The following is a 20413-nucleotide window of genomic DNA, read 5'->3' on the forward strand; positions in this document are numbered from 1 at the left end:
TTACTTCCAGGGGAGCACCAGTACACAATTCACTGTGATCACTGTCATCCAGTCTGTCACATCCCTCTGCCTCTGACACACCCAACAGTGGCGGTTTCCAGGTAAGGAGACACAGGGCAGGCCCCCTACCAGCTCACAGTGGACGTGTACCACGGGCAAGAAACAAGCTCTGGGCTAAGTAGCAGAGGCCGGGGATATTCGTTACAGCAGCATGACTCAGCCCATCTGAGTGATACACCTCCCCTCTTGGAACCCACAGAAAGCAGCCCCACTGGCAGCATACCAATATCCTCCCGGGTCTCAAACTTGGAGCTGATGGCCACCTGGTCATTGCCTCGGCCGATGATCTGAAGAGAGCAAGAGGTCACAATAAGTGAAGCAGCAGCGGGCCGGGTGCTGTGACTCACGCCAGTAATCCTAGCACTTTGGGAGGCCGAGGTGGGTGGATCACCTGAGGTCAGGAGTTCAAGATCAGCCTGGCCATCATGGTGAAACCCCATCTCATTAAAAAAAAAAAAAAAGTGAAGCAGCAGCAACTGCTCCAGTGTGTGAGTGAGGACCACTTGCTGGTGCTGTTCTAAGCTTTTCTTTTTTTTTTTTTTTTTTTTTTTTTTATGGAGAGTGTCTCACTCTATCACCAGGCTGGAGTGCAATGGCTTGATCTTGGCTCACTGCAACCTCTGCCTCCTGGGTTCAAACCATTCTCCTGCCTCAGCCTCCTGAGTAGCTGAGACTACAGGTGCGTGCCACCACACCGAGTTAATTTTTGTATTTTTATTAGAGACAAGGTTTCACCATGTTGGTCAGTATGGTCTTGATCTCTTGACTTCATGGTTCACCCGCCTTGGCCTCCCAAAGTGCTGAGATTACAGACGTAAGCCACTGTGCCCGGCCTGCTCTAAACTTTATAAACACAGTGTCATGGAATGAACCCTCAGCTACCCTGTTATCTGCATTGCACAGATGATCTGGGCTCAGAGAAGGTGAGTTGCCTGCCCAAAGTCACATAGCAAGTAAGTGGCAGAGCCGGGCACAGTGGCTTCTGCCTGCAATCCCAGCACTTTGAGAGGCCAAGGCAGGTGGATCACGAGGTCAGAGTTCAAGACCAGCCTAAGCAACATGGTGAAACCCCGTCTCTACTAAAAATACAAAAATTAGCCGGCGTGGTGGCACTTGCCTGTAATCCCAGCTACTCAGGAGGCTGAGGCAGGAGAATTACTTGAACTTGGGAGGCAGAGGTTACAGTGAGCTGAGATCATGCCCCTGCACTCCAGCCTGGGTGAGAGTGCGAGACTCCATCTCAAAAAATAAATAAGTGCAGAGATGGAACTGGACCTGAGCCTGTCCACACTCTGGACCAGTAGCTACACTCTAGCCAGCCCCAGGCCAGTTGGATCCCAAAAAACACTCATATGCTGGTGGGCATCCCCGCCAGCCGGCAACCTTCACACAACCACCACGCAGTGAGTGGTTATTATGGGTCCACAACCTCTGCCAGGCAATTCCAGAGTCACAGGCTCTGAACGCCTTTCTTTTCCAAGTTTGGCACACTCGCTAAGTAGCGAAACCTGCTCCAAGTCTCTCCAGAGGCCTGACTTACTCCTCAGTGCGATGCTTCCAAATCTTTTGCTGCCAAAACAGGAGTTTGACTGGGGGGCGCCGCCCAGACCCCACTGGGGGCATCACACACAACACAGCATATGCGTTGTCTCTAAAGGCTGGAAAATTCTGAATTCGAAAACACATGGCCTGGCGGTGGCTCATGCCCAGAATCCCAGCACTTTGGCAGGCGGATCACTTGAGGTCAGGAGTTTGAGAACAGCCTGGCCAACATAGTGAAACCCTGTCTCTACTAAAAATACAAAAATTAGCCAGGTGTGGTGAGGCACATCTATAATCCCAGCTACTTGGGAGGCTGAAGCAGAAGAAAATCGCTTGAATCTGGGAGGCGGAGGTTGCAGTGAGTGGAGACCTGTGCCACTGCACTCCAGCCTGGGCAACAGAGCAAGACTGTCTCAAAACAAAAATAAAAAAACAGATCTGGGCCGGGCACGGTGGCTCACGCCTGTAATCCCAGCACTTTGGGAGGCCGAGGCGGGTGGATCACGAGGTCAAGAGATCAAGACCATCCCGGTCAACATGGTGAAACCCCGTCTCTACTAAAAATACAAAAAATTAGCTGGGCATGGTGGCACATGCCTGAAATCCCAGCTACTCAGGAGGCTGAGGCAGGAGAATTGCCTGAACCCAGGAGGTTCTCCTGCCTTCAGCCATAGGTTGCATTGAGCCGAGATCACGCCATTGCACTCCAGCCTGGGTAACAAGAGCGAAACTCCATCTCAAAAATAAAAAAACAAAACAGATCCAGCCTCAGGGCTTCAGATAAGGAACTAAGCGCCCATGCTGATATGCACGTGTTACAGAGGAGATGGAGAGGAAGGCCCACTTACCTTTGCCAGACCATGTACCTGGCAAAACCACGTTAACCAAGATGCTGACCAAGTGCCTACCTGTGCCGGGCCCTGGGCTACCTAAGTGTTTACCCCAGTTCTCTCTCTCAATTCTCTCAACAGCCCTCTGTGATCAGGGAGGACGCATCCCCATTTCACAGATGAGAACACTGAGGCTTGAGAGATGCACCCACAGAGAGGCAGAATCAAGCCTAGGTCTGTTTGAATCCTGAACTCGGGCTGTTCTGCCTGAGCAGTGGGGGAAGCCAAGGAAGGAAAGAAGGAAGGTGGCCCCTGGCTCCCATCTCACCTCCTGGCCCCAGCCTCAGCCTCTCCCACTCACCATAGGGCAGAGGCAGACCCGAGCCAGCGTCATGGTGAAGGTTGCCATGGTGACAGGGTGGAAATCCAGGATCTTGGGGTAGATGTCCAACGGGGACAGCGTCTGTAGTGGGGACAGTAGTGGGGAGAAATCTCAGCAGGACCGGGCAGGGACCAGGAGACCCATGGAGGAAGGCCAGGGACTGGGAGGGGACAGGGGAAGGGTCCTCACCCCAGATGTGATGATGACAGACTGGAAGCGCTCGAATACAGGTTTGATGGCCAGCGAGGCGTCCATGCAGCTGCAGAGAGGAGAGGGTGGTGAGGGCCCGGCGGGCTGGGCCCCCCACCCACAGTACCTTCACACCCCCACCAGGCAGGATCCCACCTGAAGTGCAGGATGGGGTTGGCAATGGTTGGGGTTCTGTCGTCAAAGGGCTCGATGATGATGGTGAAGCCTGCAGAGGGCGGGCAAGGGCAAGTGATTCCCCCCATGCAACCACAGCTGTGCCCACTCAGTCATTCCCTCTCCTGCTCCACCCCAATCCCCATCCCGCACTGCACAGGACTCAATGGGTCCAAACATCAGCTGCTTAAGCCCCAAACCCAGGCATCCGAGTCCAAAACACACCCCAACCTGTCAGCCTCTCCACAGGGCCCACATCTGTGCAGACTGTCACAAAGGATCCCAAGCAGACTGTACCACAGCCCTGTCCACTGCTCACTCTCCCAGCACCCACACCAAAGCCAGGAGCCAGAGCCTCATGCCTTCTCCCAAGACCAGTTCTTACTTATTTTTGAGATCACTTTATCATTCAGGCTGGAGTGCAGGGGGCCGATCTCAGCTCACTGCAACCTCTGCCTTCCAGGGTTCAAGCGATTCTCCTACTTCAACCTCTCGAGTAATAGATTACAGGTAAGCACCACCTACCCAGCTAACTTTTGTATTTTTAGTAGAGATGGGGTTTCGCCATGTTGGCCAGGCTGGTCTCAAACTCCTGACCTCCAGTTATCTGCCTGCCTCAGGCTCCTAAAGTGCTGGGACTACAGGCATAAGCCACTGTGACTGGCCTCCCGTGACCTTTCTACCTAAGCCATCGGCTCTGCCTCCAAAACCCACCTGCAATCAGACCACTGCTCCCAACCCTACCCGGGGCCAGCCACCATCACCTCCTGCCTGAACCATCATGCCCTGCTCACTTCATGGCAGCCAGAAGGGACCCTATGGAATCCTGAGTCCGGCCATGTCACCTCCCCACCCCAAGAAGCCTCCCATGGCCCCCACGTGCCTTTAGCATGTCTGACCTTCAAAAAACTGCAGGCTCAGTGCCCCGAAGACCTTTACACTTGCTGATCCCATGTGGCCTGGAAAACTCCTAAGTGGCCCCACTTGGTCATCTGAGACTGCTCAAAAGTCAGCCCCTCAGAAAGGCCCTCCCCAGACACCTTTTCTGCGCACACATGTTCCAACAGAACTTTTTTTTTATGATAACTGTCACTTTCCGGAATCATTTCCTCTTTTATTTTACTACATCTTTGCTATTGGTTTTCCTCTCTGAAATATAAGTTGCAGGGGGGTAGGAATGAGATTTTTTTTTGGTTCCTGCTGCTTCCACAGTGCTGAGCCTGGCCCGTTTGTTGAAGAAATAAATGAATTAATTAACTTATATATTCAGTTTCACACAGCGAAAAAAATAAGTCCTCTGTGCTGGGGACACAGGGGTGACCAAGCCAACTTTGCCCCTGCTCGCACAGACTCGAAATCCAGTAGGAGGCAGAATTGTACCCAGATGGTGATGACTGAGTGGGCAATGCTGGGATAGAGGTGCCTAAAGGAGGGGCCTGACTCAGGCTGGGGGTCAGGGAAGGCTTCCTGGTGGCGGAGACATCTCTACAGAGCTGAGAACCTAAGGATGAGGGGGAGGTGGCTGGGGGGATGAGGAAGATGAGGAAAGACACTGCAGGTGCAAGAACGTAAAGGGCTGGCAGATAGGAAATAGGGGGTAGAGAACGACAAAGGCAGGGATGGAAGGTGGGGCAGGGCAGGACAGGCAGAGGCAGCGGCCAGCAGGCTTTGCTACTAACCAGCCCCAGGGCGGGGGCCCAGGTCTCCATCCTCCTGCCAGGCCCCACTGAAGGACATTAGCCCCAACCCAGTGTCCTGGGTAGAGGAGAAACCCCTAGGAGGCAGACTGAGCCCCTGGTCAGCTTCACAGTGAGGATGCGGAGGGAACACTGCCCATAAAGCCTCCGGAACCACGCCCCTCTCCTGCAACATGGAAATCTGAAAATCAGCCTCAACTCCTCTTGTCCCAGGTCCCACAACCGGGAACCATGCTCCCCACATCCCAGCCTCTACCTCCCACCTCTCTCTCCAAACCACACCCATCTCTCTCCCCATGGCTACACCCTGGCCACGACCCCTCCTCCCCTGCTCAGGCCCCCGCCCGCCACCCAGTCTCCTGCCTGCTTCTAGTCCCTGAAAGAAATTTTTTTTTTTTTTTTTTTTTTTTTGAGATGGAGTCTTGTTCTGTCGCCCAGGCTGGAGTGCAGTGGTGTGATCTTGGTCACTGCAACCTCCACCTCCCAGGTTCAAGTAATTCTCCTGCCTCAGCCTCCCAAGTAGTTGGGATTACAGGTGCACGCCACCATGCCCAGCTAATTTTTGTATTTTTAGGGGAGACAGGGTTTCACCATATTACTCAGCATGGTCTCGAACTCCTGTCCTCAGGTGATCCACCAGCCTCAGCCTCCCAAAGTGCTAGGATTACAGGCATGAACCACCACGAACCTGGCCCCCAGAAGAAATCTTTCTAAAGCACAAATCTGGGCTGGGTGCAGTGGCTCATACCTCTAATCCCCACACTTTAGGAGGCCAAAGTGGGTGGATCGCCTGAGCTCAGGTAAAACCCTGTCTCTACTAAAAATACAAAAAAATTAATATGGTGTGGTGGTGGGAACCTCTAGTTCCAGCTACATGGGAAACTGAGGCAACAGAAGGGCTTGAGTCCCAGAGGCGAAGGCTGCAGTGAGCTGAGATCGCACCACCATATCCAACTTGGACTACAGAGTGAGACTCTGTCTCAAAAAAAAAAAAAAAAAAAAAATCACAGATCTGACCTGGCGCCTTGCTTGCTAGAATCTGCTATGGCTCCCCAGCGCCCTCAGGAACACAATGACCAACTCGTTACCGGGCCCTCTAGTGTGAGCTGACCCCAGAGAACTTCTCTGGCCTCATCCTCACTCTGCAGCCCAAGGAAGTCTGTGAAAATATAAATCTGAGCGCAAGGCTTACTTAACTATCTAACGGCTCCCACTGCCTTCAAAATAAGAGTTCACACTCCCCAGCCAAGCCCCACAAAGCCCTGCATGTCCAAGTTCCTGCCAACAACCCTCTAGACTCTGCTGGGACCCAGATTCCAGCTGCCAGGAGGCCCAACAGGGACAGAAAGAGGTGAGCTTACCCTTGGCATAGGTGCTGACGAGGGTGGCAAAGTTAGCAAGGAGGGTGAGTGGGGAGAAGTCAGCAAGGTCAGTGATCTCCAGCGTGTGCAGCAGGGAGCGGAGGCGTTCAGCACAGAATCTGGTGGGAGGACAGACGGGGGTCAGGGGGGCAGATGGAAACCACGAACAGGCCCAGCAGCCCTGCCTCCGCCATCATGGCACAGTCACGTGCCTGTCTCCCTGGCCTCGGTGAGGCCGGACACCAGCCCTGTTTTGGAAACTGGCATCCCCACGCTGTACACCTGCACGTCACACAAAGCCACTGCTGCACGATGGCACAGACCGCAATCATCAGAGTCATTTGGTCACTTGTCAAACATGCTAGCACACCTGCCTAAGTGGGTTCTTATCAAGAGACCCACAATCACACCCAGAACCCAAAGTCATGGCATTAATCCTGCATGGCCACACGGCCACACACCTGCACCCGAACCTCTCTCACCACCTCTCATGCGCCTGTGGTGACACAGAGTGTGGGGATCCTATGGGCTCACAGAGGAATGCAGTCATCCCAGAGTCATCCCACATCCTGCAGAGTCCCACGGATACTACACCCACACACTCACACACATGCAGGGCCACTCGGCCACAACCGCACACAGGCTGAGGCTCTTGGCCTCAGGGATGGGTCATGGAGCAGCTGGCTTTGAAGCCGGGCAGGCAGTCACACCTGCAAACCAGCCTCCTGGACTTCGGCCCTTCCAGCCTGGCTCCTCCCACCCCAGCCGTTGACCCTGGCTGGTCACTAGCTGGGGATGAGTCTGTCCCCTCCACTGGGCCATAGGGATCTCAGTCACTCAACAGACATTCCCCAAGTGTCTACTCTACAGCTGTGTCGCCAGCATACAGCAGGCACTTGGGAATGTCTGCCGAGTGACTGAGATCCCCTCTTTGCCCTCACAAGTCTCCAGTCCTGGGGGGGATGGGCAAAGCCAAAAGGAAGGCGGCCTCCCCCGCCGAGGCAGGGCTTCAAGTCACAACTACCAGGCACAGTGCTGTGTGGCTCTGGGCAGAAGCTTCCCATCTGGGAGCCCCAGTGTCCTCATTTGCAGCTGTACTGGGGGTGCAGTTGAGGTAAGGAACATGAGGGGCTTAGCTCCTCCTTAGTGCTCAGGGCGGGCCAGGTGGTTGGCTTTGCTGCTCTCTCATTCGCCACCACAGAAGCCTGTGAAGTAAAGATCTGACTCCTTGGCCATTTTACAAAGGAGGAAACTGCAGCTCAGAGAAGACCCAGGACTTACCCAAAGCAGCAAAGGGAAAGATGCCCCATCCTACCCCTGGGTCATTCTCTGCCTGCCCTGTGCACCTCGAGAGACTGACTCCCCAAAATGGGCCCAGATAGCTCCATGCAAATGCCCCTGCCCTCGGTTTGGAAGATTAGAAGCACTGGTGGGAAGAGACATTCGCCAGGGGCCTCCTCCCCCAGCTCCCATTCTGTGAGGCCCAGGTTCTGGTTTCAGTTCCCAGCAGGAGCCTCTGTCCAGGCCCTCATCAACTGGTTCTGAACGTTCCCAACACACTCCCTCCCTGCTGCTGTGGCCGGGCCTAGCTCAGAGCTCCCACCTCCCACCTTCCTTGGTTCCTCCCCAAGGAAATGGTGGAAATGGTGCCTCTGGAAATGGTGCCCCCACTACTCTCTCTTTGGTGGGGTAGATTCTCCACTCCAGCCAGGTGTTGCCTGCCAGGCCCCTGCCCAACGCCGGGACGCAGGACCAGCTCCAACCCTGCTCCTGGACCTGCCCGGTTAGACCGGCCAGGGCCCCACTTGCCTGGCCCAGCTCACTCACTCCTGACGCTGGTAATAGTGACCCGGGGCTACAGGCATGGAGGACATGGCTCTGCATAACTGGGACCTGCCCGAACACCCACACCCCCGCTGTCTGCGGCCGCACCTGAGGGGCTTGCGCTGGATGCACACACGCTGGGCCAGGCCACTCAGGAAGGCGGGCGGGCTCTCCTGCACCACGTGCTGCACACGCAGCCGCCACTTCACGTACTCCAGCAGCCGCCGCAGGAAGCCCAGGAAGTGCTCAGCTGTGCGGATGGAGCCCGGCACTGCCTCTGTGAGGAGATGCAGTCAGCCGCCACAGGGGAGGCAGGAAAGGGACTGGAGGGCAGCGGGAAGTGGGGGCTCACCCTGCAGCACCTCATCAGGCAGCACAGGGTTGGCCAGGTGGGCGTCCGTCTCCCGGGCAGCGCTGGCCTCCCGCAGTCCCTCCACCAGGCGTCGGTACTCGTCCCGCAGGCGCTGCTCATCGGTCTCTTTGATCCTGTGGAAAGATGAGCTGGGGCTGGGACTTGGCTCGAAACCCTGGGGACAAGTAAGACAGATGACAGGGTCCCAGGAGCAGGGCGGGCACCAGGGTCCACCAGCCATCCCTGGCCCCACCTGAGCACTGTCTTCTGCAGAGTCTCCAGGTTGCCCTGGCAGCGGTCAAGGGTCCGGCGGGTGAGGTTGACGCTCATGGAGTCGATGCAGACATTGTCTGGAGAAGGGGGAGAGCGCCAGCTCGGGCAGGCCCGCAGGGGCCTCAGTCAGAGGGGCTGGCGTCCCTTTGGCCCCTGGCGCCCCCCCTCACCAATGTTGTGGGCCTCATCGAAGACCACGACAGCCTTGCGGGCCAGTTCCTTGGACACCAGGTCTGCAATCTTGGGGTCCAGGAGGTAGTGGTAGCTATAAACCACCACGTTAGCATGCAGGATCTGGAGGGGTGGGAAGCAGGGTTACCAGGGCCCTGCCACCGAAACCCCTACCCCTTCCCCCAGCCACACTGCCCCATCACTCCCGCACAAGCTGGCAGAGGCAGACACAGGCCAGGCACAAATATGAGCAGATGGACAGAGACATACCAACAGACACAGCCACCCACCAACAGGGAGACACAGGCAGGCTGACTCACAGCAAGTGACAGACAGACATGGGCAGACAGGAGACGGGCAGGCAGCCCAAACCCTCACGATCACCCCTCTGCCTGCCCCACAGTTCTCCTCACTGAATATCGGGCAAGGAAGTACGGGCACCAGCCCTGGTGTCGCCCCAGCGCCTTCAGGTCATCCAGGTTGTAGATGCCAGGAGGGAGGGGCACCTCACGCCCATGGGTGTCAAATTCCTGGGACAAGATTGCCAGGGGTCAGAGAGGCTGCCCGCCCCAGGCATCCCCGTCCTGCTTTCCTCCCACAGCCCTGCCCTTTAGGCACCTCATAGAAGCGGCAGTGGGGCAGGCTGGTGTCATGCTGGTACTGTGCCCGCACATAGGAAGCTGTGAGGCTGTGGCATTTCCCATCAACGTCCTTCCCAAAGCGCAGGGGTGTCACCTGAGGGTGCAGGATATCTTAGCACCCAGACAGGCTGGAAACCCAACCACTCTTCAAACCCAGGCCTCCACACCTCCCAGCTGGCGGGGGTTATGGACAACTGGAACCTGTCTGTTGCATTATTAGTTAAGACATGTGGGAACTTAATGCAGGAATACAAGAGTAGTAAACTTGGACCGGGTGCGGTGGCTCACGCCTGTAATCCCAGCACTTCGGGAGGCCAACGTGGGCGGATCACAAGATCAGGAGTTCGAAACCAGCCTGGCCAACATGGTGAAACCCCATCTCTACTAAAAATACAAAAATTAGCTGGGCCTAGTAGTAGGCACCTGGAATCCCATCTCCTCAGGAGGCTGAGGCAGGAGAATCACTTGAACCCAGGAGGCAGAGGCTGCAGTGAGCCGAGATCATGCCATTGCACTCCAGCCTGGGCGACAGAGTGAGACTCCCTCTCAAAAAAATAGTAGTAAAATTGTTACACTCTCACAACTCCAAGTTGTACATATATACTTTTGGAGACAGGTCCCTCTGCTCCTCAGGCTGGAATGCGGTGGCGCAATCATGGTTTGCTATAGCCTTGACCTCCCGAGCTCAAGTCAGTGGTCCTTCACCTCTCAGCCTCCCGAGTAGCTGAGGCCACAGGTGCGCACCACCACGCCCAACTAATATTTGTCTTTTAGTAGACATGAGGTCCTGCTATGTTGTCCAGGCTGGTCTCCAACTCCTGGCCTCAAGCAATCCTTCTGCCTCAGCCTCCCAAAGTGTTGGGATGACAAGTATGAGCCACTGCACACAGCCAAAAGTTTTGGGTTTGTTTGTTTGTTTGTTTTTAGATGGAGTCTCACTCTGTTGCCCAGGATGGAGTGCAGTGGTGTGACTTCAGTTCACTGCAACTCCACTTCTCAGGTTCAAGCAATTCTCCTGCCTCAGCCTCCCGAATAGCTGGGATTACAGGCATGTGCCACCACGCCTGGCTAAATTTGTATTTTTAGTAGAGATGGAGTTTCACCACGTTGGTCAGGCTGGTCTCGAACTCCTGACCTCAGGTGATCCACCCACCTCCGCCTCCCAAAGTCTTGGGATTACAGGTGTGAGCCACTGCGCCCAGCCAGCCAAAACTAGTATTTTTAAAACTTTAGCATGTAGGTTGAGAATAACTACTTCATCCTTGGAAATGCTAAAACACATGAAACCCAGGCAGGGGCTAAGAATCAAAGGAGGTTCTGCACAGTCTGGGACTCCCCTTGCCCCTCACCAGCTCTGCACCCTCTAAGGCACCATCACAGCTTTTTTTAAGGTTATGCTTCTGAAGAACAAATCTTTTTCCCTACACCAAAGGGAAAAAGCTGAGGCAGACAGCCCTTCCCTCTCCATTTGCCCTTTCATCAGTCACTGAAGCTTGTGCTCTTTGTCACTCACTAGCTGTATCATTTCTCACATATTCTTACAAATAATGTGATGTAATACATATTCTGTGAGCCCAGTGTAGCGGCTCATGCCTGTAATTCTAACACTTTGGGCGGCTTGGGTGGAAGGATCACTTGAGCCCAGGAATTCAAGACCAGCCTGAACAAAACAGTAAGACCTATCTCTACCAAGAAAAAAAAAAAAAAAAAGCCAGATGAGGCTGGGCACGGTGTCTCACACCAGTAATCCTAGCACTTTGGGAGGCTGAGGTGGATTACCTGAGGTCAGAAGTTCGAGATCAGCCTGGCCAACATGGTGAAACCCCGTCTCTACTAAAAATATAAAAAATTAGCCAGGTGTGGTGGTTGGCACCTGTAATCCCAGCTAACTCAGGAAGCTGAAGCAAGAGAATCACTTGAACCCAGAAGGTAGAGGTTGCAGTGAACCAAGATCACACCACTGCACTCCAGTCTGGGCAACAAGAGTGAAGAAACTGTCTCCAAAAAAAAAAAAAAAAAAATATATATATATATATATATATATATATATATATAGAGAGAGAGAGAGAGAGAGAGAGAGAGAGAGAGAGAGAGAGACACACACACACCCGAGTGTGGTGGCTCACGCCTATAATCCCAGCACTTTGGGAGGCTGAGGTGGGTGGATCCCAAGGTCAAGAGATCGAGGCCATCCTGGTCAACATGGTGAAACCCCGTCTCTACTAAAAATACAAAAAAATTAGCTGGGAATGGTGGCGCGCAACTGTAGTCCCAGCTACTCGGGAGGCTGAAGCAGGAGAATTGCTTGAACCTAGGAGGCGGAGGTTGTGGTGAGCCAAGATCGTGCCATTGCACTCCAGCCTAGGTATACACACACACACACAGTACATATAAAAGGTATATATACACACATATATATGCATTATACATATATACATTATATACATTCTGTGAGTTAACACAAGTATTCAGAACATACCTGGCACACAGTGAGTACAATGGTTTTATAGCATAACTAACGTATTTGTCATATATTATACATATAAATGACTATTTCTTTTTTATTTTTATTTATTTAGTTTTTTGAGATGGAGTTTCGCTCTTGTTACCCAGGCTGGAATGCAATGGCACGATCTTGGCTCACCGTAACCTCCACCTCCTGGGTTCAGGCAATTCTCCTGCCTCAGCCTCCTGAGTAGCTGGTATTACAGGCACGCGCCACCATGCCCAGCTAATTTTTTGTATATTTAGTAGAGATGGGGTTTCATCATGTTGACCAGGATGGTCTTGATCTCTTGACCTCGTGATCCACCTGCCTCGGCCTCCCAAAATGCTGGGATTACAGGCTTGAGCCACCGCGCCCGGCCTCTTTTTTTTTTTTTTAGACAGAGGCTCACTCTATCGGCAAAGCTGGAGTGTGGTGACATGACCTCAGCTCACTGCAACCTCTCCCTCCTGGGTACAAGCAATTGGGATTACTGACGTGTGCACCACCATGTTTTGTATTTTTAGAAGAAATGGTGTTTCACTGTGTTGACCAGGATGGTCTCGGACTCCTGACCTCAAGTGGTCTGCCCACCTCAGCCTCCCAAAGTGCTGGGATTATAGGCGTGAGCCACTGCACCTGGCCTGTCATGACAATTTCTAATATTCCTTTTTTTTTTTTTTTTTTTGAGACAGTCTCACTCTATCACCAGGCTGGAGTGCAGTAGCGCAGTCTCAACTCACTGCAACCTGGTGGTTCAAGTGATTCTTCCAACTCAGCCTCCCAAGTAGCTAGGACTACAAATAAGCACCACCACACGTGGCTAATTTTCGTATTTTTAGTAGAGATGGGGTTTCACCATGTTGGCCAGGCTGGTCTCGATCTCCTGACCTTGTGATCTTCCTGCCCTGGCCTCCCAAAGTGCTGGGATTACAGGCTTGAGCCACCACGTCTGGCAACAATTTCTAACATTCTTTAGCTCTTTGTACAGGCTAAGGGCATTGGCTGCATCATTTCACCCAATTTTATCATCAGCAACCTTATGAGGCAGATAAATAATTATCCCCATTTTATAGAAAGGAAGACTGAGGCCCAGGTGGCAGAAAACACCTCTCCAGAAGTACCCTGCTGGTAAGTTTCAGAGCCTGGAAACCAGGCCTGCCAGAGACTGCAAGAGGTGGCTTAACCTCTCCCAGGCCGGGGTAGAACTGGACGGCTCCCTGGAGGAGGTGTGCTTGCCTGGGCCAAGATGATGAGAATTGGACCACTGAGGGGGAATTCTGTGTGTAGCCACTGTATGCCTTTACAAGAGGTCCAGCCTGGGGATCCAGGACTTGTGGTTGGACAAAAGGGTTTCCTCTACGTCTGGGCTAAGGGCAAAGAGAAGGAACAGTTGCTCACCTCAGGGTGAATACACAAGTTTTTTCGGGAGCTCAGAGCCAGCCCCAAAAATGGCAGCTTCTCGCCCTCCTGCTTCTCATAGAAGTTGAGCAACTTCCGAAGTTCTTCGATCACCTACTCCAAAGTTGGGGGATTGGGGGAGCTTGTGTTCACTGGAGGCGCAAACCCCTGCCCTGCCAGGCCCCAGCTTCCCAAATGCCCCCCACCTACAGCTGGTGACAGCCACCACCAGGGGGACCAATGAGGCCCAGGGGACAGTGGGGGCTGGAGCACCAGCAGCAGTCCAGGCTCACCTTCTCAATCTCCGGCACAGTTCTCGAGCAGTAGATGAGCTTGGTCACCTCCAGCGGATATGCCTGCCGATGACAAGTAGACTCACTGTTACTGCCAGGCATATCTGCTGGACGTTATGCCTCCCTGTCCCACCCCTCCCTTGTCTGCCTTTCTGGGTTCAGTCTGTCACTCACCCGCTGGTATGCCATAATCAGGGCCAAAAGGGACACCGTCTTCCCAGTGCCTGAGGGCATCTCCAGCACTCCATGGCCCTGCGTGTTGGGGACCAAAGGGCAACACACAGGGTCTCAGTACCTTGGGCACACAAACTCTGGGGACTTTCCCCGACTCCCAGTGCCACCAACTGAGAACAGCAGGGTAACACAGCAGCAGTTAAAACCGGGCAGTGAGGCAGCAGGTTTGAACCCCACTTCTGCCACCTCCTTCATGAGTGGTCTTAGTCAAGTACCTTCACTTCACTGGACTTCAGTATCCCTCTCACCAAAATGGACCTAAGGCCGAGTGCAGTGGCTCACGCCTGTAATCTCAGCACTTTGGGAGGCCGAGGCAGGTGGGTCACCTGAGGTCAGGAGTTTGAAACCAGCCTGGCCAACAGGGTAAAACCTCATTTCTACTAAAAATACAAAAAATTAGCTGGTCATGGTGGCACATGCCTGTAATCCCAGCTACTCTGGAGACTGAGCCAGGAGAATCGCCTGAATCTAAAAGGTGGAGGTTGCAGTGAGCTATCACACCATTGCACTCCAGCCTGGTAACAAGAAGGAAATTCTCTCTCAAAAGTAAATAAATAAAATAAAATGGGCCTAATAATAAAACCTTCCTCATAACATGACTTTGAGAATTTGGGAGAAATTACGGGTTAAATACTTAGCACAATAGCTGATATATAGTGAACTTTTCTCCCGTTTTTTTTGAGACAGTCTTGCTCTGTCACCAGGCTGGACAATCTCAGCTCACTGCAACCTCCACCTCCCGGGTTCAAGCGATTCTCCTGCCTCGGCCTCCTAAGTAGCTGGGACTACAGGGGTCCACCACCATGCCCAGCTAATTTTTGCATTTTTAGTAGAGACGGGGTTTCAGCATGTTGGCCAGGACGGTCTCCATCTTCTGACCTTGTGATCCACCCGCCTCGGCCTCCCAAAGAGCTGGGATTACAGACATGAACCACCACACCTGGCTTCTCCTTTTTTTTGAGACAGTTCTCACTATGTTGCCCAGGCTGGAGTACAGTGGCACAATCATGGTTCACTGCAGCCTCCACCTCCTGGCCTGAAGAAATCCTCCTGCCTCAGCATCCAGAGCAGTGAGAACCACAGGCAAGTGCCACCACACCTAGCTAATTTTCTCATTTTCTGTTGCGATGGGATCCTGCTGTGCGGCCCAGGCTTATCTCCAACACCTGGCCCAACTGATCCTCCAGCCTCCACCTCCCGACAAAGTGCTGAGATTGCAGGCGTGAACCACGGCGCCCAGTCTATTAACCATTAGTATTTTATTTTTTAGACGGCGTCTCACCCTGTCGCCCAAGCTGGAGTGCAAGGGTGCAATCTCAGTTCACTGCAACCTCCACCTCCCGGGTTTAAGCGATTCTCCTGCCTCGGCCTCCTAAGTAGCTGGGATTACAGGGGTCCACCACCATGCCCAGCTAATTTTTGCATTTTTAGAGACGGAGTTTCACCATGTTGGCCAGGCTGGTCTCCAACTCCTGACCTCAAGTGATCCTCCCGCCTCGGCCTCCCAAAGAGCTGGGATTACAGAGCCACTGAACCCAGCCTACTCACCATTTTAGATAACAAGAGTATGGGGTCCTGGATTCCCAAGGACCTTGGGACGTCCAGACGTCCTGCAGTCTGTCTTAGACCCAGGCGTGGCAGCCCTACCGGTCGAGCGGGCGGGACGGGTGCACTGGCCACTCACCTTGGCGTCCAGCGTGCGTTTGAGCTCCCGCATGTAGGAGAACTGCTCGGGGTAGATGTAGTCGTACGGGAAGTAGACCAGCAGCCCGTCCACGTTTAGCCTGGCAGCAGGGACTGTTGGGTCAGTTCCCGTCCCCTCAGCCCCTCTCCCGCCTCCACACTGCCCCCCACATCGGGCCCAGAGGGGTGACCTGCCCGGCGCCCCGTAACCCCCAGGTCCTCAGGAGCCTCGGGGTCCCCTCAGTGTCTCCTCGCTATCACCGCTGCTGCCCCCGCCCCACCCCTTCGGCCTCCACTCGCCCCCCCGGGAACCCAGGCGCGCCCACCGGTACCCCCATCTTCAAGACCCCCGCGACCGCTAAGGAGCCGCAACCCCCCAGCCCACTTCTCACTTCATGGCGCCGGCTTGGCTGTGCAGCGGCGTCGGCCCGCCTCCCTCATGAATATTCAGCGAGAGGCCGGGTCGTGGGCATCTTCCAGAACGTGCGCCACATACGTTACAACGCCATTGGCCGATTTTGGCCGTCAATCCGCTAGGACAGAACCAATCGGATACTGCGCGTGCGCACGAAAAAGCGAGGCCTGCTGACTCTCGGGAGAGGCGGTGCGGGAGGCCAATCAAAAACAAAACGTGAAAGGAAGAGCGCAGAGAGACTCGATCTCATTCACTACAATTTGGCACTCCTGCGCCAGCCAAGATTGTTTTGAGTGTTGATTGAACCCACATGTCCGAGACCAGCCTGAGTAAGATAGCGAGACGCCCACCCGCCCCCACCCCCACCTCATCTCAAAAAAAAAAAAAAAAAATTGAGTAGTGAATAGAGTCTAACAGGGAATGACAGGGAAATTGGTGATCCTTTCTGGGCCCGAGAGTTAGAAATGCCTTTGCCATACCAAAAATGCATTTATAAAATACCTGCTGTAAAACAAAAAAGAAATAAAAATAATTTTAAATAAAATATAAATAAATGAAAACAAAACAAAATAAAATAAAATAAATGGGGCCGGACACGGTGGGTCTCGCCTTTAATCCCAGCACTTTGGGAGGTCGAGGCGGGCAGAACACGAGGTCAGGAATTCGAGATCAGCCTGGCCAAGAGACCAACTTGACCAATATGGTAAAACCCCGTCTCTACTAAAAATACAAAAATTAGCCAGGTGTGGTGGTAAGCACCTGTAATCCCAGCTACTTGGGAGGCTGAGGCAGGAGAATTGCTTGAAGTCAGGAGGCGGAGGTTGTAGTGAATCGAGATGGCGACAGAGCGAAACTCAGTCTCAAAAATAAAATAAAATAATAATGGTTAATAGGCTGGGCCCGGTGGTTGTTGGCTGTAATCCCAGGAGAATTGCTTGAACCTGGGGAGGTGGAGGTTGCAGTGGAGATCGTGCCATTGCACTCCTGCCTGGGTAACAGAGTGAGACTCCAACTCAAAATAAATAAATAAATGGTCAAAATGATATAAAATATATACTGTGTCCTAGACTACTATGGTAGAAAAAACTTTTAAACAGCTCTTCCTATTTCATGAGCACCTATTGTTGCCAAATACTGTGATAGGCATTTTAATCAGGGAGTAATAGAAAGGCCCTGTGGTATAGTGTCTAAGTGCGGGCTCTGGAAACAAAGCTCCTGGGTCCAAATCCTGGCTCCACCATATTAACTATGTGATCTTTTTTTTTTTTTTTTGAGATGGAATTTTGCTCTTGTTGCCCAGGCTGGAGTCCAATGGCACATTCTCAGCTCACTGCAACCTCCGCCTTTCAGTTCAAGCGATTCTTCTGCCTCAGCCGCCTAAGTACCTGGAATTATAGGTACCCACCACCACACCTGACTTATTTTTATATTTTTGTATTTTTAGTAGAGACAGGGTATCACCATGTTGGTCAGGCTGGTCTCGAACTTCTGATCTCAGGTGATACGCCCTCCCGAAATGCAGTGATTACAGGCATGAGCCACCACACCCAGCCTAATTATGTGATCTTGATCAAATTGCTTCTCTGGGGTTTCATTTTCTCATCTGCAAAGTAGTAACAATCAGACGATCTACAAAGTAGCATTTGCTACAGTAGTTACAGTAGTCTAGCAATAGTTAGAGACTATAACTATTGTTAATTAGACTATTACTATTGCAGATAGTCTAATTGTTAATCAGGTGACTTAATTTAAAATCACATAGGTCTGGCGTGGTGGCTCATGCTGGTAATCCCAGCACTTTGGGAAGCCGAGGTGGGCAGATCACGAGGTAAATAGATTGAGACCATCCTGGCCAACATGATGAAACCCCATCTCTAAATTTTGATAAAAATACAAAAATTATCTGGGCATGGTGGCACGCGCCTGTAGTCTCAGTTACTCGGGAGGCGGAGGCAGGAGAATTGCTTGAATCCTGGAAGCGGAGGTTGCAGTGAGCCGAGATCACAGCAGTGCACTGCAGCCTGGCACCTGGTGACAGAGCAAGACTCTGTCTCAATTAAAAAAAAAAAAAAAAAAAAACACACAGAAAGCAGTTAAAACTGGGGTTAGCACATAGTAAGCATTCAATAAATACTAGTTTGGCTGGGCATGGTGGCTCGTGCCTGTAATCCCAGCATTTTAGGAGGCTGAGGTAGGTGAATCACTTGAGGTCAGGAGTTCCAGACCAGCTTGACCAATATGGTGAAACCCCGTCTCTACTAAAAATATTTTCAAAATTAGCTGGGTGTGGTGGTGCACACCCGTAGTCCCAGCTACTCGGGAGGCTGAGGCAGGAGGATCGCTTGAGCTCAGGCTTCAGTGACCAAGAGCATGCCACTGCACCCAGCCTGGGTTACAGAGGGAGAGTCTGCCTCAAAAAATTCATAAATAAATAAATGCTGGGTTTTGTTCGTTTGTTCAACAAATAGCGGCATTTACCATGTGCCTGATTCTGATTCTGCGCTGGTCCTTCGGAACAGAAAGGTGCCCATGACAGCCTCAGTACCCACCCTCAAAGAACAGATTTTTTTTTTTTTTTTTGCCAGTCGCGATGCCTCACACCTATAATCCCAGCACACTGAGAGGCCAAGGCAGGCGGATCACCAAAGGTCAGGAGTTTGAGACCAGCCTTACCAACATGGAGAAACACCATCTCTACTAAAAATGTAAAATTAGCTGGGCATTGTGGCGGGTGCCTGTAATCCCAGCTACTTGGGAGGCTGAAGCAGGAGAATCGCTTGAACCCAGGAGGAGGAGGTTGCAGTGAGCCAAAATCGTGCCATTGCACTCCAGCCTGGGCTACCGAGAGAGACTCTGTCTCAAACAACAACAACATTTTCTCTCTCTCTCTCTTTTTTCCTTGAGACAGGGTCTTGCTCTGCTGCCAAGGCTGTGGCACAATCACATCTTCCTGCAGCCTCCACCTCTTGTGCTCAAGCGATCCTCCCTCCTCAGCCTGCTGAGTAGCTGGGACCACAGCTGTGCACCACCATGCTTGACTAATTTTTAAAAACATTTTTTGTAGAGACAAGTTCTCACCATGTTGCTCAGGCTTGTTAAACTCTCGGGTTCAAGTGATCCTCTCCACTCAGCCTCTCAAAGTGTTGGGATTACGGGCATGAGCCACCGGGCCTGGCTTCAAATAACATATTAAACATTCAAATAAATACATGATCCCAGCCTGGCATGGTGGCTCGCGCCTGTAACCCCAGCACTTTGGGAGGCCAAGGCGAGTCTATCTCGAGCTCAGGACTTCGAGACTACCCTGGGCAACATGGTGAAAACCCATCTCTACAAAAAAATACAAAAATTAGCTGGTTGCTGTGGTGTGCACCTGTAGTCCCAGATACTCAGGAAGCTGAGGTGGGAGAATCACTTGGGCATGGGAGGCAGAGGTTGCAGTGGGTGGTGATTGTGCCACTGCATTCCCGCCTGGACAACAGGAGTGAAACTGCCACAAATATGTGTGTGTGTGTATGTGTGTGTGTGTGTGTGTGAGATCACATGTGCAAAAATGCTGTAAAGAAAAACTTCAAGACACCATAAATTATTATGGGCCCAGCACAGTAGCTCACGCCTGTAATCCGAACACTTTGGGAGGCCAAAGCGGGTGGATCACAAGGTCAGGAGTTCAAGACCAGCCTGGCCAATATGGTGAAATCCCATTTCTACTAAACATACAAAAATTAGCCAGGCATGGTGGCAGGTGCCTATAATCCCAGCTACTGAGGAGGCTGAGGCAGGAGAATCACTTGAACCGGGGAGGTGGAGTTTGCCGTGAACTGAGATTGTGTCACTGCACTCCAGTCTGAGGAACAAGAGTGAGACTCCATCTCAGAAAAAAAAAAAAAAAAAGCCAGGCATGGGTGCATGTGTCTGTAATGCCAGCTATTAGGGAGTCTAAGGCAGGAGAATCGCTTGAACCCAGAAGGCGGGGTTGCAGTAAGCCAAGATCACACCACTGCACTCCAGCCTGGCAACAGAGCTAGACTTCCCCTCAAAAAAAAAAAAAAAAAAAAGACTATTGGGAGGCCAAGGCAGGTAGATCACGAGGTCAAGAGATCGAGACCATCCTGGTCAAGATGGTGAAACCCCGTCTCTACTAAAAATACAAAAAAATTAGCTGAGCATGGTGGCGCGCGCCTATAGTCCCAGCTACTCAGGAGGCTGAGGCAGGAATATTGCCTGAACCCAGGAGGTGGAGGTTGCGGTGAGCCGAGATCGCGCCATTGCACTCCAGCCTGGGTAACAAGAGCAAAACTCTGTCTCAAAAAAAAAAGACTAATTATGACAGGATGCCTGCTGTCAACTGTGTGGTGTGAGTGACGGCCAAGTGATCAGAGAAGGCTTCCTGGAAGAAGTGAGGT

General features: G+C 52.5%; 1 protein-coding gene across 7 annotated transcripts in view; it reads right to left on the bottom strand.

The window, feature by feature from the left end:
- ERCC2 (ERCC excision repair 2, TFIIH core complex helicase subunit) overlaps positions 1–16041 on the bottom strand; it is a 20566-nt gene extending 4525 nt beyond the window's left edge. For 2 of the 7 annotated variants that reach the window (XR_616190.5, XM_002762238.6), the window contains exons 1-16: positions 15985–16041; positions 15594–15693; positions 13850–13927; positions 13676–13738; positions 13383–13496; positions 9474–9590; positions 9269–9385; positions 8855–8978; positions 8665–8761; positions 8412–8545; positions 8168–8336; positions 6236–6354; positions 3160–3229; positions 3004–3073; positions 2794–2895; positions 284–347 (exon numbers count right to left, since the gene is read on the bottom strand). Coding sequence is in view for 4 of the 7 variants with exons in the window: in XM_002762238.6 (XP_002762284.3) it covers positions 284–347; positions 2794–2895; positions 3004–3073; positions 3160–3229; positions 6236–6354; positions 8168–8336; positions 8412–8545; positions 8665–8761; positions 8855–8978; positions 9269–9385; positions 9474–9590; positions 13383–13496; positions 13676–13738; positions 13850–13927; positions 15594–15693; positions 15985–15989 (1543 nt within the window). In the remaining 3 variants the exon portion in view is untranslated. Of the gene's footprint in view, positions 1–283; positions 348–2793; positions 2896–3003; positions 3074–3159; positions 3230–4856; positions 5041–6235; positions 6355–8167; positions 8337–8411; positions 8546–8664; positions 8762–8854; positions 8979–9268; positions 9386–9473; positions 9591–13382; positions 13497–13675; positions 13739–13849; positions 13928–15593; positions 15694–15918 lie in introns of all 7 variants that reach the window. The other 5 variants (XR_013530986.1, XR_013530987.1, XM_035283571.3 and 2 more) reach the window with 5 other exon arrangements.
- Positions 16042–20413: the final 4372 nt, after the last annotated feature.

This window comes from Callithrix jacchus, chromosome 22, assembly GCF_049354715.1.
Source record: "Callithrix jacchus isolate 240 chromosome 22, calJac240_pri, whole genome shotgun sequence".
NCBI lineage: Eukaryota > Metazoa > Chordata > Mammalia > Primates > Cebidae > Callithrix > Callithrix jacchus.